Here is a 14,350-nt window from a genome sequence, read left to right as displayed (position 1 = left end):
TCTTTTCATTTTCCCTTGTGATTTTTAATTTCCTATTAAGAAGCAACATGCTCTTAAAGCATCTTACCTGTGGAGAGTATATGCTCAGATTCTGGAAGGGGTTCAAGGCAATTAAGATGTCTCCAACATATGTGTAAATCAGCAAGTCCACATAACGCTTCTGCAACTGATGAATAATTGTATCCTAAGAACAGGATAAATGGTATTGAGAATATGTATTATTTCCAATGAAGGGAGGGGTTCTAAACAAACAAATAAAAAACACCAAACTTATTCTTACAAGACTATTTCCCTCTAAAAGATACAAGTAGTCAATTTAAATCATAGAGTGACCTTAATAATCTTAAATGCAGATATTTGCCTTGAAAGAAGAAAAAAATGGGAATATGATGAAAGAATTAGGCCCACTTGGGACTTGCTAAAAGACACTGACTATCCAGCACAGGTTTTATCTGTTATTATGAAAAACTTATCTCAACCAATGAAAATGTTCTATTAGAATTTGATTTAGTAGGTCATAGCTATTGATAAAATACAGACAAAAATAGTAACTTCATTTCTCAAATCGTTGCACTTAAAATTTATGTGGTGAGAATATAGAACTGGACACTTTTATATTATACTTTAGTGATTCATGCATTTCAGTTAAGGGTTCCCAGAGTTAGAATCAGGAGAAGTAGGTCCAGTGCAATTAACAGCTCTATTAAACATGCATTTTTAAAAATGAGGATTATCACAGTTTTCAAATTTAGAATTCAAGCTATATTAATTTCGCTATTTCCCTAAATGAAGCTGCTCTTTATGAAGAACAAACAACTATCTTAATTTAAGGGTTGGGGTTAAGTTGCACTTTTCTTTAAAGAGGAAATAATTTTAACCTGATACACTTTTTCCTTCTTTTTTCCTTCTATAATGTGAAGGGCTTTATTGGAAAAACCTAAATCCTTTCTCTTTATCATTTAGGACATTTGGGGGAATATAAAAGAACACAACACAGGATGTCACAGCAACCAAATGCTCTCTGAGCTTCAGCAAGGCTATACAAATTTTCAAGTGATTTAGGAGAATATGGTCTACAACAGAAAGGTCAGACCATTCACATGAAACAAATGTCATCAGTGAGAACTGTCTACCAAAAATTTAGTACCTCGTCCAGAACTTCTAGATTGACCAAATCATCCTCCAGGCAGTATTTTTCAGCATCTTCCACATGATAGGGTCTTCTGGTATGCATCCTTTCACGTCTAGAAGTTTATCCAGAAAATATTAGCACTAAGACAGTAAATAATGTAGCAGAAAGTAGGCAATGAGAATGACTCATGCAGTCTTATCACATGACATGTTCAGAGACTTCAGAGTAAGGGACAGGGAGAGCAAGTCTAGTTCAGTTCCCTAAGCTCTTTCCCTGTCACTGCAGGGCTCCCAGAGATAAGGTGAGTTCTAGAGTTCAAGCCTTTTCTCCTATCACAGTAGGAAGCATTACCAAATGGGTGCATCTAATGCTTTTATATGCGTATGCTTTTTTTAAATGCCAATCACAGCACTTCCACACATTCTGTTCAGTGTCAGGCAAATAGTTCTCACTGGGTACTTAACTTGAAGTCCCCTCATGCTATCCACCAGTACCACCCCCAGCTTTCTGAGAAATTTTTAAAACTACAGAAAACTTCAGAGAATAATAAAGCAAATACGACTAAATCAATAAATGCAACATTTTACCTTATTTGTTTATTTGAAATCTCTTTGTGACCCATGTTCCGTCCCACTTCCCTTTCCTGACAAACCACTATTTGGTGGGTATCTCTCCAGTCTATTTTTAAATAGTAATCATGCACATATGAGGTCTGACAATTAAGTTTGCAAATTCATCCTAGAAAAAGTGCTACATACTTCACTATGGTCACCTTCGAAGTACTCCCCTCGGGAAGCTATGCACCGATGCCAGTACATAGTCCACCCTTCAAAGCAATTTGGAACTCTTTTTCTGGAATGGCCATCAGAGCTGTTGTCATATTACCCTTGATGTCCTGAATGTCATCAAAATGTTTTCCTTTCAACATTTCCTTTATCTCTGGGTAAAGAAAGAAGTCATTGGGGGCCAGATCAGATGAGTTGGGAGGGTGTTCCAATACAGTTATTTGTTTACTGGCTAAAAACTTCCTCACAGACAGTGCTGTGTGAGCTGGTGCATTGTCGTGATGCAAGAGCCATGAATTGTTGGCAAAAAGTTCAGGTTCAGTTTTCGTCTAACTTTTTCATGCAGCATTTTCAGCACTTCCAAATAGTAAATTTGGTTAACTGTTTGTCCAGTTGGTACAAATTCATAATGAATAATCCCTCTGATATCAAAAATGGTTAGCAATATCGTTTTGACTCTTGATTTGGACTGATGGAACTTTTTGGTCGTGGAGAATTGGCTGACTTCCATTGTGCACTTTGACACTTTGTTTCAGGGTCATATTAGTACACTAATGCTTCATCACCAGTGATAACACAGCCCAAAACATCGTCTTGCCTCTCCAAAAGGTCTGTGTAAACTTTGACTCTCTTCTGCTTTTGTTCATCGGTGAGCTCCTTCAGGACCATTTTTGCACACACCTTTTTCATGCCAAGATTTTCAGTTCAGTTTTTCCTAACTGTTTCTCTATCAATGTTTACTTGGTCTGTTATGCTTCTCACAGTCAGCTGACAATTTTGACACACAATTCAAAGAACTTTTGCAATGTTTTCATCAGTTCTGCTCGTTACTGACCTCTCTTTATCAGTGACGTGCTTTCTCCCCTCAGAAAAACGTTTAATCCATTTGTACACAGCCATTTTCTTTCATGGCATTATCCCCATAAACTTGGACTAATATGTCCCTGACTTCATGTCCACTCTTGCCAAGTTTAACAAGAAGTTTAATGTTTGTTCGTTGCTCTAATTCAAGCTCAGACATTCTTGCGACAGCACACAAAAACACACGACAATAATGAACGCCATTCAGCAAGACACCACCACATGTTGACATGAACACAGCTGTGAGACACTGATAGACCAAGGTTATGAACCCTTACCAAGCTATTTGTACAGTGCTGCCAATGTAAGTGCATGGTGGCAAGTTCGCGAACTTAATAGACCTCATATATGTAACCATGAACAATATACAGGTTCTGTATGTTTAATTATAAAAATGATATCATACAGGTTTCTTCTGAAAACCTGCCTTTTTCCATTCAACATTATTATTTCCTCTCTCTCTCTCTCTCTCTGTCTCTCTCTCTATATATACACATATATATATATATATATACACACACATATATATAGATATTAACAGATATAGATCTATATATGTCAGTATTTCAAGTATTTCAGTCACTCACTTTAATTACTCAGTAATATTACATCACATAAATATGTGCCAATTTATTTACCTAGCCCTATGTTGGTCAACATTTAAGCTGAGAAGTGTCATTTTTTTTGCTATTAGAAACAAATAGCAAACAAATCTTCATGTGCATCCCCTTGTGTACATATGTGAGATTTTCTCTTGGGGGGTGTTGTTCACTAGGCATTTAAAAAAAACTTGGTTGGTAATCAATACCAGTCCCCTTTGGGATACTGAAATATAGATCTTAAAAGTATAACATTAATTCAAGGTCAAAGTAGGCCTTCTCACAACTCCCTTCATAAACTTATCTCTATGCAACGAGGTATAGGGAAAGCACTGGCCTAGAAGTTAAGCGCTCTGGGTCTCAGTTTCAGGCTTGTAAGTAATGTGATATGGGCCACTCAACAAATCCCTTAACAGTCAGCATGTCAGTTTTCTTCATATATAAAAAGAATCGCTCATGACTGGTCTATCTATCTTACAAGTGGCTGTGAGAGCAAGTGTAGTCATAGACATAAAAATGCAAAAGGGTTGAAAAAATGTGCCAAGTACTAGTCTTACATCCTTGTCAAAATTTAGAATCAACCATTTGCACAACTCCAAACATTACTCAGAATAACATTAACTAAACAAAACCACATGTGAAGTGTCCTCCCAGGTGCTATAAATTCATCATCAGAGAAGTATCATTGCATGGATCTTCCCTATCACCTTCTAGACCCACCATCACCATAGCTTTAAAGGATACAGATCTATCTTGCCAGGTCCCAGAAGCTGGCTTTACTAAACATTTTGCTGTAAGTGCCATGTAGGAGTCGTGACATCCTGATGTACATTCTATCCCTCGCTACACACATTTCACAAAAGTAGGTAAAAAGAAAGAATCAAACTCAATGGCTCTACATATAGCACAATGGCAATGGGCAATGAAAACATTGACTTTTTTCTTAATGTCTGTTACTGTAAATGTTATTTCTCAATTCTCATCACTGGTAGATTTGAAGAAGGGGTATTTGAAGCATGGTATTAGTCATCTCCAGTGCTAGAATCAGTTTGGCTGCTAATTCATATAAAGGTCCAAAGTAGATGAAGCTTAACTTTACTTAATGAAATCAAATTTAGAGCATAAGCATTTTTTTAAATTATAAAACAGAATGGTTTATTCATCTGTGTTCTAACATATTAGTGATGCTAAAGAGAAATCAGATTGGTTTGAAATACAGATTTTTACTAAAACTCAGAGCTGCTGCCTGCTTCTATCTAACCAGTTTGCTAAATAAAACAGCAGGAGGTGCGTATTTCTGGCCAAATCCTCTTTACTTAAAACCTAAGCACTTTTCCCCTTGACGTTCATCATAAAACAAAATAATGCAACACATTTTAAATAAATGATTAAATTCTCATCATATTAAATTCAGCTAGTTTATCTCCTTCCTAAATTTATATCTTGCAACTGTATGAAATAAGCCATGTTAGAGTTTATTTTACACCTCTTTTGACAAAGAAATCGGGAATTAAAAAAATCATCCAGAGCTCTGGTTCCAGTCAAGATGGAATAAGCAGTCTCCTCACTAAGTACCTAGGACAGAACGCATGGGAATCGGAGAAGTAAATGGTACCAGGAAGACTGGAGAAATCAGAATTCAAAATCAGAATTCAAGATACCCCTGAGTCAATGGCGAATTTCCCAGGGATATTTTTCTCCCGCCCCCCCACCCCCACCCCGCCCCAAGGAACTCCTGGCTTGGACTTAAAGGCAGCCTGAACTGCACACAGGGACGTGAGACTTCATGCTAGATGACATTTTTACAGCCAACTAAAAATGGAAGCACTGACAAATCCTCATTAGCAATATCACAAATGAATCAACTCTAGTAGAAAGTTGTGACTTTCAGTATGAACGTGTACAAAACAATATCTCCAGGATCAAAATGATTATCTTCTGAACCCTGCTGCAGATTGCCTGTATGCCAATCTCACAGATTTAGCCTCCAGGAATCGTGCAGATGCTGCCTGCAAATCTGATTCTCATAGAAAATATTCAATAATATTTTATAAACAACAAACAACTTTTAAAAGGTTTTACCTGCTGTTATTACCAGTGTATGACCTCATCCCAGGCAATCAAATTCCTTAAAACTATTTGCTCCCAAAATTGAAACCAGCAATTTAGAAGTTAATGTAGATGCAAGATATTTCCACTCTGATAAACATTTCATTTTCTCAACCAATGAAAAAAAAATGATCTGCTAGCCCTATCGCTGCCTTCCCCAACCAATGTTTTTCTGAAACTGATTCCTGCTTCATTTTCCTGTTTTGGCGTTGATATTTGAAGGGTCTAGTGAAGAGAAAAAACTTATTTATTCCAATTTTTATGTTTTTTATTTACATTATCCTAGACTTATAAAAAGTGTTATGTTGTTTTACATTTATCTATTTTAGTTTAAATTAATCAAAATAAATTTGGTTTAAAATTTTTACAGGTTTCTTGAGTTAAATGATTTGTTGTCACTACTAGCAACTACCAACTTAAATTTCCTTTAAATTTACATGCTCCATCTAGTGCCTTACTTGAGAATAGCATCTATTATCAATTTTTGTTGAAGTCCTTGTTTAATGTGAAAATTACAGATTTCCGACTAAAAGGTACTTGATTGAATATTCCAAAGTTTGCCTCTAAACTTTGGAGAGAAAGTTCAGAGAGAAAGTTAAACTGATAGACAGTAAAAGGCATCCTATTAAATCAAGATTATATGGTAAGGGATTATAGTTTTAATGACTCAGAAGACATTTTCAAATTCTAGCAAAGTCCATATTGCTTTTTGCTAGATTTCTTATTTGTTTTTATGAGACTCTAAGTATGTTGTCTGTCAAGCCTGGCTTTCCAGGCAAATGGAGTTTTGGGGGGTTAAAGCTTAGAGGGAAAGAAACTCAAAGCGTAGCTTGGACTAGTTCCTGGAGTTTGGGGTTGGTGTGGTGGGGGTGGTCTGCAGGGTTGACCTTAGGCTTCAGGGATCAGGAAAAGGAGGACCTGGTGTTGAGTCCCTGGCTCAAGTAAAGTAGGAACGAGGGCAAGTCTCCAACATCAAGTCCAAGGAAAGGAGTGGAGAGTAACAACTGGGTCTGAAGAGTCGGTGACACAGAGCCAGAGGCAGAAGCTGGGAGTTCCCCAAAGGACAACAGTGGGCACAGATGAGGTAGAGAATGGGGGGACACTTTGAAATGTTTTAAGTCCAGCCCATGAGTGGGAAAGGAACAGTAGAGGTCACCAAACTGCTTTAGAAACTGGGGTAACTTTTCTCACGGAAAAAATTCCTAAAGCGCTGCTGCCTTCACTAATCTCTATACCGTATTAGGATTAAAACCACTTCTGCGTGAGGGCTCTTTCATACCTCATCACTGGGCCTGCAGACTTCTTTGCTGGAGCTGTTGGCCCTATGCATGATACTGACAAATACTATATATGACAAGGAGAAAACCTGAAGATGTCATAAATTAAATTACAGCAGGCTGGAGGGTGGAAGGAAGAGAAAAGAGACATTAATAAATTAACAATCGCAGGCCAAAACCAACTAAGACTGATAACATTCCGGAATGTATGTTGAAACTTTGAATTAACCTCCAGGTGGCTATTTCCACAATTACTTAGACAGAATACACCAAGCACTACTGCGTCTTGCTTATCGTGCATGAACTTTCCGGACTGCTGCCCACAACCAATCCTAAAGAGCAAAGACTTCTTCCTTACAGACTATGCACCTATCCTAGAACTAGCCCCACTTAACCTTCTCCCACCCCCTTTATCTATAGCCAATAGAAATGCTTTTAAAACAACTTATATCTTTCTTGACCAAACTCATTTATAAAAGAGCTTGTCAACGCCAGGATGGCGGACATGTTGTCTTCTCCATCTAGTCAGCTGCTGGTGGCTTACACTGCATGCCCCAGGACCTGGTCCTTTTTCTGGCTAGCAATAAACCTTTTTCTTTTAGAAAAGCTTCCAGCCATGAAAGTTTTGTGTTTAACATATATTTTGTCCAAAAGTGACTCCTTAATCCCTTAGCCTCTTCCTGTCTGTCAACTATCCCTGTGGAAGCACGGTCTTCCATGTAGGTCCATCAAAACAGGGCTGCAGGACCTTCATGCAGGTGTGGCAGGACACATTTGTCCCTTTACCCCCAACTATGATGAAGAACAAAGCACTAGAAGAGGCCCTCTAAATCATAACTCAAGGATGGGAAGGAACCAAAATCTTTAAGCTGAATAAGTACAGGGGATGTGCTGGTGAGAAGTTAAATTCTGCACTGAGAAATGCCTGAGCATCTTTTATAGTTACCCTGTGTCAGGACCAGTGTGCAGGCCACTGACAACTCCATTCCTCCACACTCAGGATCAGAGCCCTCCTCTCCATCCAAGAGTGGAACTGGAAGGAGTGAAGAATGACTTATACAGAATCTAAATACAAAAGGAAGTAAAATCTGTTTGGGGGTGAGAAAAAAAAAAGGGTAGAGAGAGAGTAAGAGAGAGTGTCCAGGCTTAAAGGTAGTGGTCCTCAAGACTCTAAAACAAAGGCTTCTATGGCCATGGACAGAGCTCGGGGACAAGTTGACAAGTTGTATAGATTAGTGGTGATCCCATACAGTAAGGACAATGTTATTCAAAATTGGGGATAGAGTACTATTAGTGCAACAAAGCCAGTCGTGTTGAATACTTCTTCCAGATCATTATTTCCATTTCAGAATACCCTTTGATAACAGAGTTGATGAAGCTTTTATTTGACTATAACTATGCAATCTTTAACCTAGAGTTCAAAAACAATGGCAGACCATCTAGGTGTGACACCATTCTACTGAGTCAAATATAGATGGAAATACTACCTAGATAACTTTAACTACATGAGCTCTATTTTGACCTGGAACTTAAGCTCATGTCTCTCAAACAAACATCACAATACATAGATTTAAAAAATAGAAGAATTATTTGGGTGGAAATCAATATAGCATCTCCTGTTTTTTTCATCTAAGCATGGTTTTGGCCAGAATTCCACTAAATTATCATCTTATCATCCAGTATATTAGACAGTATTTGATACACCTTCCTTCTCTAGGCAGCAAGAATCAATGACAACAGCAGAAAGTTACAAACTTTTATGAATGTTAATTCAGTTACAGACAGATATAAATATAGATAGCAGATACTAATTATAACAGGACGTGAACTTATTTCTTGTCTGTTAGGAGGACAGGAGGATCTTTAACCTAAGTGTCAAGTATCTTCAGCACTTGACGAAGTAATCATTCAGAAGTCATTCATTGACCCAGGAGCCCAGTATCCCATCAGTGTATGTAATATGGGGTGCGTGTGTGTGCACATGCGTACATGTATTCAGGTAATAGAGGAAGTGAGTGAGCAAGGCTTACTGGGAAAAGCTCAGTAGATAAACAGTGAGAAATCTGTTCTTGAAGGTCACTGCTGCAGGTTAAAAAGGAATCAGAAAAGCTGAGATTATTGTTTTAATCAGCCTCAGGCACATTGCAAGGGTAGAACCAAAATCCATTCAACAGAGCAGAAAACAATCAGCAACTTAATTCTTCTAAGAAGAAATATTTAGAGTAGACCCTTGGCACTTAAGGGTGTAACATTTGCGGTTTCAGCTAGTCCCAAGTCACCTGTAGAGGAATGACAGGCGGGCTCCTGTAATTTTCCTGAGGCTTGCAGTTGAGTACATGATGGGAGGTTGGAAACCAGGAGGCAGCCACAGAGCAGCTAATGCAGCACCTTCCCTGCCTCCACTCTCATTCCAGACAGTAGTTTTGCTCTTCTCTCATTAACTTTTGTGAAGTGATAACAAAGTATGTTTTCATGTCTACTTCTCTGAACTGGAATGGTGGCAAGGCATACCAGATGATATCGATGAATTCAGGAATTTGCAAAACGGGAGAAAAAGTCCTTTTCAAAGTCAAGGACATGGGAGCTGATAGAAAGGAAATGGCCAAATTGCTTCAAAGCATCTCTGACAGGTGAAGTAAAAATGAAGCCCCAAACTATTGTTCCCAAAATTTTAGGGCTGCGTTTACTCCTTTGAGAGAGTAAACCTTGGATTCATAATCTCTCTAGTGTACCTGCATCAAGTATACACTACGGCAAAATTATAAATTACTGGAAAAACAAAGTCTAATGGTTTCACTCATACACTATAATGAACATCAGAAAATGGTATCAGATCTCAAATAACACAATGTTGCTTCTCCACAGGTGCCTCATATATACATACATACATACATACATACATACATATATATATATAATGTGAAATGGAACTGGATCACAGCCTGGCTTTCCATATAAGCTATACCACTCAGACGAGCTAGAATGCTAACACCAAGGAGAGGTGAGATGGGGCCTCACGACCCAAGCCCTTCTTCATGCACGTTGCAGCTTCTGTGCTCTTGTAAACAACAGATGATTCCTAGCCTTCTTCTTTTTTTCTTTTTTTTTTTTAGGAAGGTGCAGCTTATAGTGACCCATGCAGGGATCGAACCAGCAACGCTCTAAATAACTGAGCTAACCAGCCATCCCTCCTAGCCTTATTCTTGAATACTCATTTATCTCATCATAACTGAAATGGACCACTTCCCCATAATGCTCTCTGGCCCTGGCTCCATCTTCCATCCATTCACTGTGAGGGGCCAGTGGAAGCAGGCATTCTCCCTGCTCCCCTCTGCCCTTTTCTATCAATTATTCTCCCAAACTAATCTCTCACTATTGAAAAATTCACATCACCCTCTTATATCATCTCCTCCAGCATGTGTCCCTCCTTTTCCTTTCTCTGTACCCCTTCCCCTGATATCAGTCTTTGGTTGTCCCATCCCCCACTAATCACTTTAATTCTTCTCACATTCTGACCTCAGGGTTACTCATCTTGTCAATTCTTTAAAAATGTTTATTTCTATTCTGCTGAAGTTTGTCCACAAGTTCAGCTATAACTAGTTCCCAATTATCTCTCAAAAGTTCCCGAGATCTCAGTTCTACAACCCCTTTTCTCACCATCCTCTCACTGAATCTGCTCTTTGTCTTCATTGTAACTGCCAGTCTCCTGACGCCTGACCCAGGGTAAAAATCAATAAGCCCTTCTGGCTTCACTTTCTTCCATACCCCCAAAGACCCCAAGGACACTCTTCTACTCATTTAGATTCCTTTGTCCCTTTGTCCACCATGTCCCGCCATCATGTCCATCCAAGCCAGTCTTAAGCCTGAGGAAGACTGCAGTATCTGATTTCTCTACTCCTACTCCTTGTGGCTAAAAATTGCTAAACATCATAGATGGAAAAGGTGGTAGTGGTGATGGCACACTTTTTGAGAAGTTTTAGTGTCAAACGCTCTCATGAATGCTCTCCATGCCTTACCTTATGATCAACTTCACTCCAATGGAATGCTCTGTAGTTAAGTTCCACCTGGGTTTTCTGGGTTATTGAGCAATCATTGTTTCCATCTTTAATGAACCCTTTATCTTATTTTTCATAGTGGCCCTTTCAAAGACTTAACACTTCCCTGGAGTCTACAGCCCACTCCCATCTCTGAGACCAGCTTACTTAGTGTTTTTGGAAAGATAAAGGCCATTCAAAATGAGTTTCCTCATAAGGAGCTTCTCTGCCTCCTGCTCCCCATCCCCTACTCCTCAAATTTCCTGAATATCTTCATCTAACTTTTCTGTGTCTTTCCCAAACTAGAGGTTCTTTCTGAAGTCAATCTTCCCTTTAAGCCCTTGATCCCCTTCTCCCACTTGCTTCCTCTATTACCTTCTCTCTCTTTTTTCAATGTCTTCCTCTATGTAAGATCCTCCCCTTCATCTGTCCAAGTTTTCCCCATCCTTTTAGAATCTGCCTTCTTCCCTACTAGCTTCCTCAAACTATCGACTTTTCTCTCCCCTGGGGAAAGTACTAAAGTGTACAGAACATTCCCTGCCTTTGCAGGAGCAATAGGACAGCTTTCCCTATAAGCTGTAGGTCTCATTTCTCTGCATTAGCTCTCAAAACTAAACAAGTTTCTCCATGTGGGGAGCCCAGAACTGTTTGGACCATTGAAGAACCCTACTTTGGGCAGAAAGCTGGAAGCTTTGTGTATTATCTGGAAGTACACGGCATTACATTTGATAGGATGTGAAGAGAAAGCAAAGTCTTTTTACTGGTCCCTGTCTCTTCGTGTCTTGCAATTGTTATTTGACTTCAGTCTGAACTAGAGCAGAGAGGCAGTCCAGTTTGGGTACACCTTGTGACACTTCTTTCTTTCCCTAATCTCTCTCATCCAATCCATCACTAAATCCTGACAATACCATTATCTTCATATCTTCTGTTATTTGCAATTGCCACAATCTGCTCTCACTCATCTCCCTGTTCCAGCCTTGTCCAGCTCAATTCCACTCCCACACTGCAATCAGAACAACTTTCCTGGAATATATCCTTGCTTGAAATCCTTCAGTGGCTCCTGAGTGCCTAAGGAACAAATCCAAGCTCCTTAGCCCTTTAGGACCTGGTCCCTGCCTGCCTTGTTTTCCCCGCCCCCACCCCACCCCATGCCAAGCTCCAGCCATGCCAGCTAATTGTTCACCAAATCCCCTAAACTCTCTCCAGCCTCTGTGCCTTTGCCCTTTGTTCAGTGCTTATTCTTCCCCTCTACTGGGATTAACCCCCTTCCCCAACTATCTTCCGGACAGTTCAGGGATCATCTTCCCACCAGTTCCAGGGGTCTTCCCTTCCCAGGGACTCTGGGAGGTACCCCAGGCATCCTTCTACCTAGGTACTTTTCATGCAGAGCTGTTCTCATCTGATTCTTGTCTGGTTCACACACTAGACTATTAGCTTTTTATCAGGAACTGTATCTGACTTGCCTTTGTAGTTCCTCTGTTCAGCACAGGGCCTGACACATACACATATATAAATGTCTCTTGAATGAATAAATTAGATTTTAAAAGAGAGATAAAAAATGATATTTGTAATATTTAGTACCTCAGTACTGTTTATTTTCATGATGTTGTTAGGTAAGCAAATAGAGATGAATTTGTACAGATTAAAGCCAAGAGGCAGAATTTACACAGATTAAGGCCAAAAGAAATGGAAGATTTTGAATTAAAAAGACCACATATACTATTCTACTATTACTGCTAACATTGATTGAGGGTTAATTCTGTTATCAATGCTATTCTAAGTTATTATGTTTTTTTATGTATTGACTCAACCCTCAAAATTACCCCCATTTTATTGATGAAGAATCTTCAAAACAGAAAAAATTTAATAACTTCTCCATAAGTGGCTGAGCTGGAATTCAAACCTGGCAGAGCCAATGGTTTTAACAACCACATTGTACAACCTGCTGTGTGAACATAATTGGCCGGAAAAGCAAGTTATGTGTTTGCCTCACTCATCTATGCACTTACCTCAATTTGTCTTTGTTTTTTCCACCTTAACTTGGAAAGTCACAAATTTACATATATTGAATTACCAGCATCAAATGATATTTGAGAATTTTTCCAGATAGGTTTCAAAAACACCTATGTAGCCAACTCCTTGCCAAGTTGCTAACAGGAAGTATTAATGTAGGATAGGCAGCAAGTTGTGTCAATGACATGCATTGCGTTCCCTTTAGAATTAATTTTCATACCACCTAAGGAAGTGGCTGTTTAAAGTTTTGATACCTATTTGCGAGGTTGCATTTTTTAAAGTGACTTTTCAAAGAAACACAAACTTCTGAGTGAAACTGAAGATTACAACGACGCTGTGGGAAGACTTTGCCACTAGATGAGGCTTCTGACAGCATCAAAGGAGTTAACAAAGGTAAAGAAAAATCAGAGACAGGAGGTAAGAGAACCTGGAGACTGACTTTCTAAGGAGAAAAGTCTTTAAATAGAGAACATACATTTAGACAGGCAAGTCAGGCAAAAGTGGAAAGCAAAATAACTTTGCAAACTAAGTCTCAGAAATTGTTCTGCAGTAAATTTCAGAACAGAGAGACGGGGAGGAGATACCTAGTTGACTTAGGGTATTTAAATGCTGAGTTTGTTTTTTTGCTTGGTTTGTATTTTATTTCATCTTCATTTTTGGTGGTGGTGCTGTGGTGTGTTTGTGTGTGTGTGTGTGTGTGTGTGTGTGTAGGTGGGTGGTAGAGAGGCAATGGCTGATGTATAGGAACAAACGCAGGGAAAGAAAAAGAATTTCAGTTCCCCTGAGCTTAAACACAAATTCTACTGCTTCAAAAAGGCACCAAGTTACAAGAATTTCTGTGTTTTTCTCTCTCTACCCAATAAGCAAGCCAAGAAACAGAAACTGCAGTGGAAAGGGGAAAGAGGAGGAAAAAATTTGTTTTGAGCTATCCAAAAGAGAGCCTGGTGGTGGTGGGAAAATCAGCAAGATATTGTCACCTTGAAACTATGCCTCCAGCTCCAAGAGTTCTGATTTCTGATGCTTTTTGATTTGTAAACAGTTTTCTGCAGAATACATGAATATTTCTAGACCTTGTGACTTGTGATATTTTATCTTCCTCACCTCCAGTCTTTCGAATGTTCTTTTAATAATAATGGATTAGAGCTTATCTGTATCGTGGCCAGTTTTATAAAACCAAATAATTGCTGAGCTGGGGAAGCAGCTTTATTTGCATTTAATTTTTTTAAAGAGAAATTCTGCCACCCTCTGGACAGAAACCAAAGATCTATTTCTAAGAGACCACCACAGAATGAATACTGCTTTAAGCAATTGCCCTTAAAAACAAACATTTACTTTTCAAAATCTACCCTGTAAAATAAAAAAGGAGGGAGAAGAATCACAGTTGCTTTAGATAACATACACAACACTTGGAGGGGGGAGGGATCATTTAAAAATACTAAATTGCCTCTAAGAATTTTTTAACTAAAGAAAACAATCTCAGAGTATATTAGAGAAAAAGCCTTCAGCATTTAACTTGTAATCTTTCCCAAATCACTTTACA

General features: G+C 38.8%; 1 protein-coding gene across 1 annotated transcript in view; it reads right to left on the bottom strand.

Annotated features, from left to right (window-relative positions):
• The window catches only part of MYO3B (myosin IIIB), a 387,431-nt gene that overhangs the window by 237,886 nt on the left and 135,195 nt on the right, over nucleotides 1-14,350 (bottom strand). Inside the window, exons 9-10 of the mRNA XM_088794000.1 lie at nucleotides 1,148-1,244; nucleotides 68-184 (exon numbers count right to left, since the gene is read on the bottom strand). Coding sequence (XP_088650126.1) covers nucleotides 68-184; nucleotides 1,148-1,244 — 214 coding nt within the window. The remainder of the gene's footprint in view (nucleotides 1-67; nucleotides 185-1,147; nucleotides 1,245-14,350) is intronic.

The sequence above is a fragment of the Rhinolophus sinicus genome, chromosome 17 (assembly GCF_057876585.1).
Source record: "Rhinolophus sinicus isolate RSI-liver-muscle chromosome 17, RSI-T2T, whole genome shotgun sequence".
Lineage (NCBI taxonomy): Eukaryota > Metazoa > Chordata > Mammalia > Chiroptera > Rhinolophidae > Rhinolophus > Rhinolophus sinicus.
The sequence above is the reverse complement of the archived record's forward strand: the minus strand, read 5'-3'. Positions and strand labels throughout refer to the sequence as shown.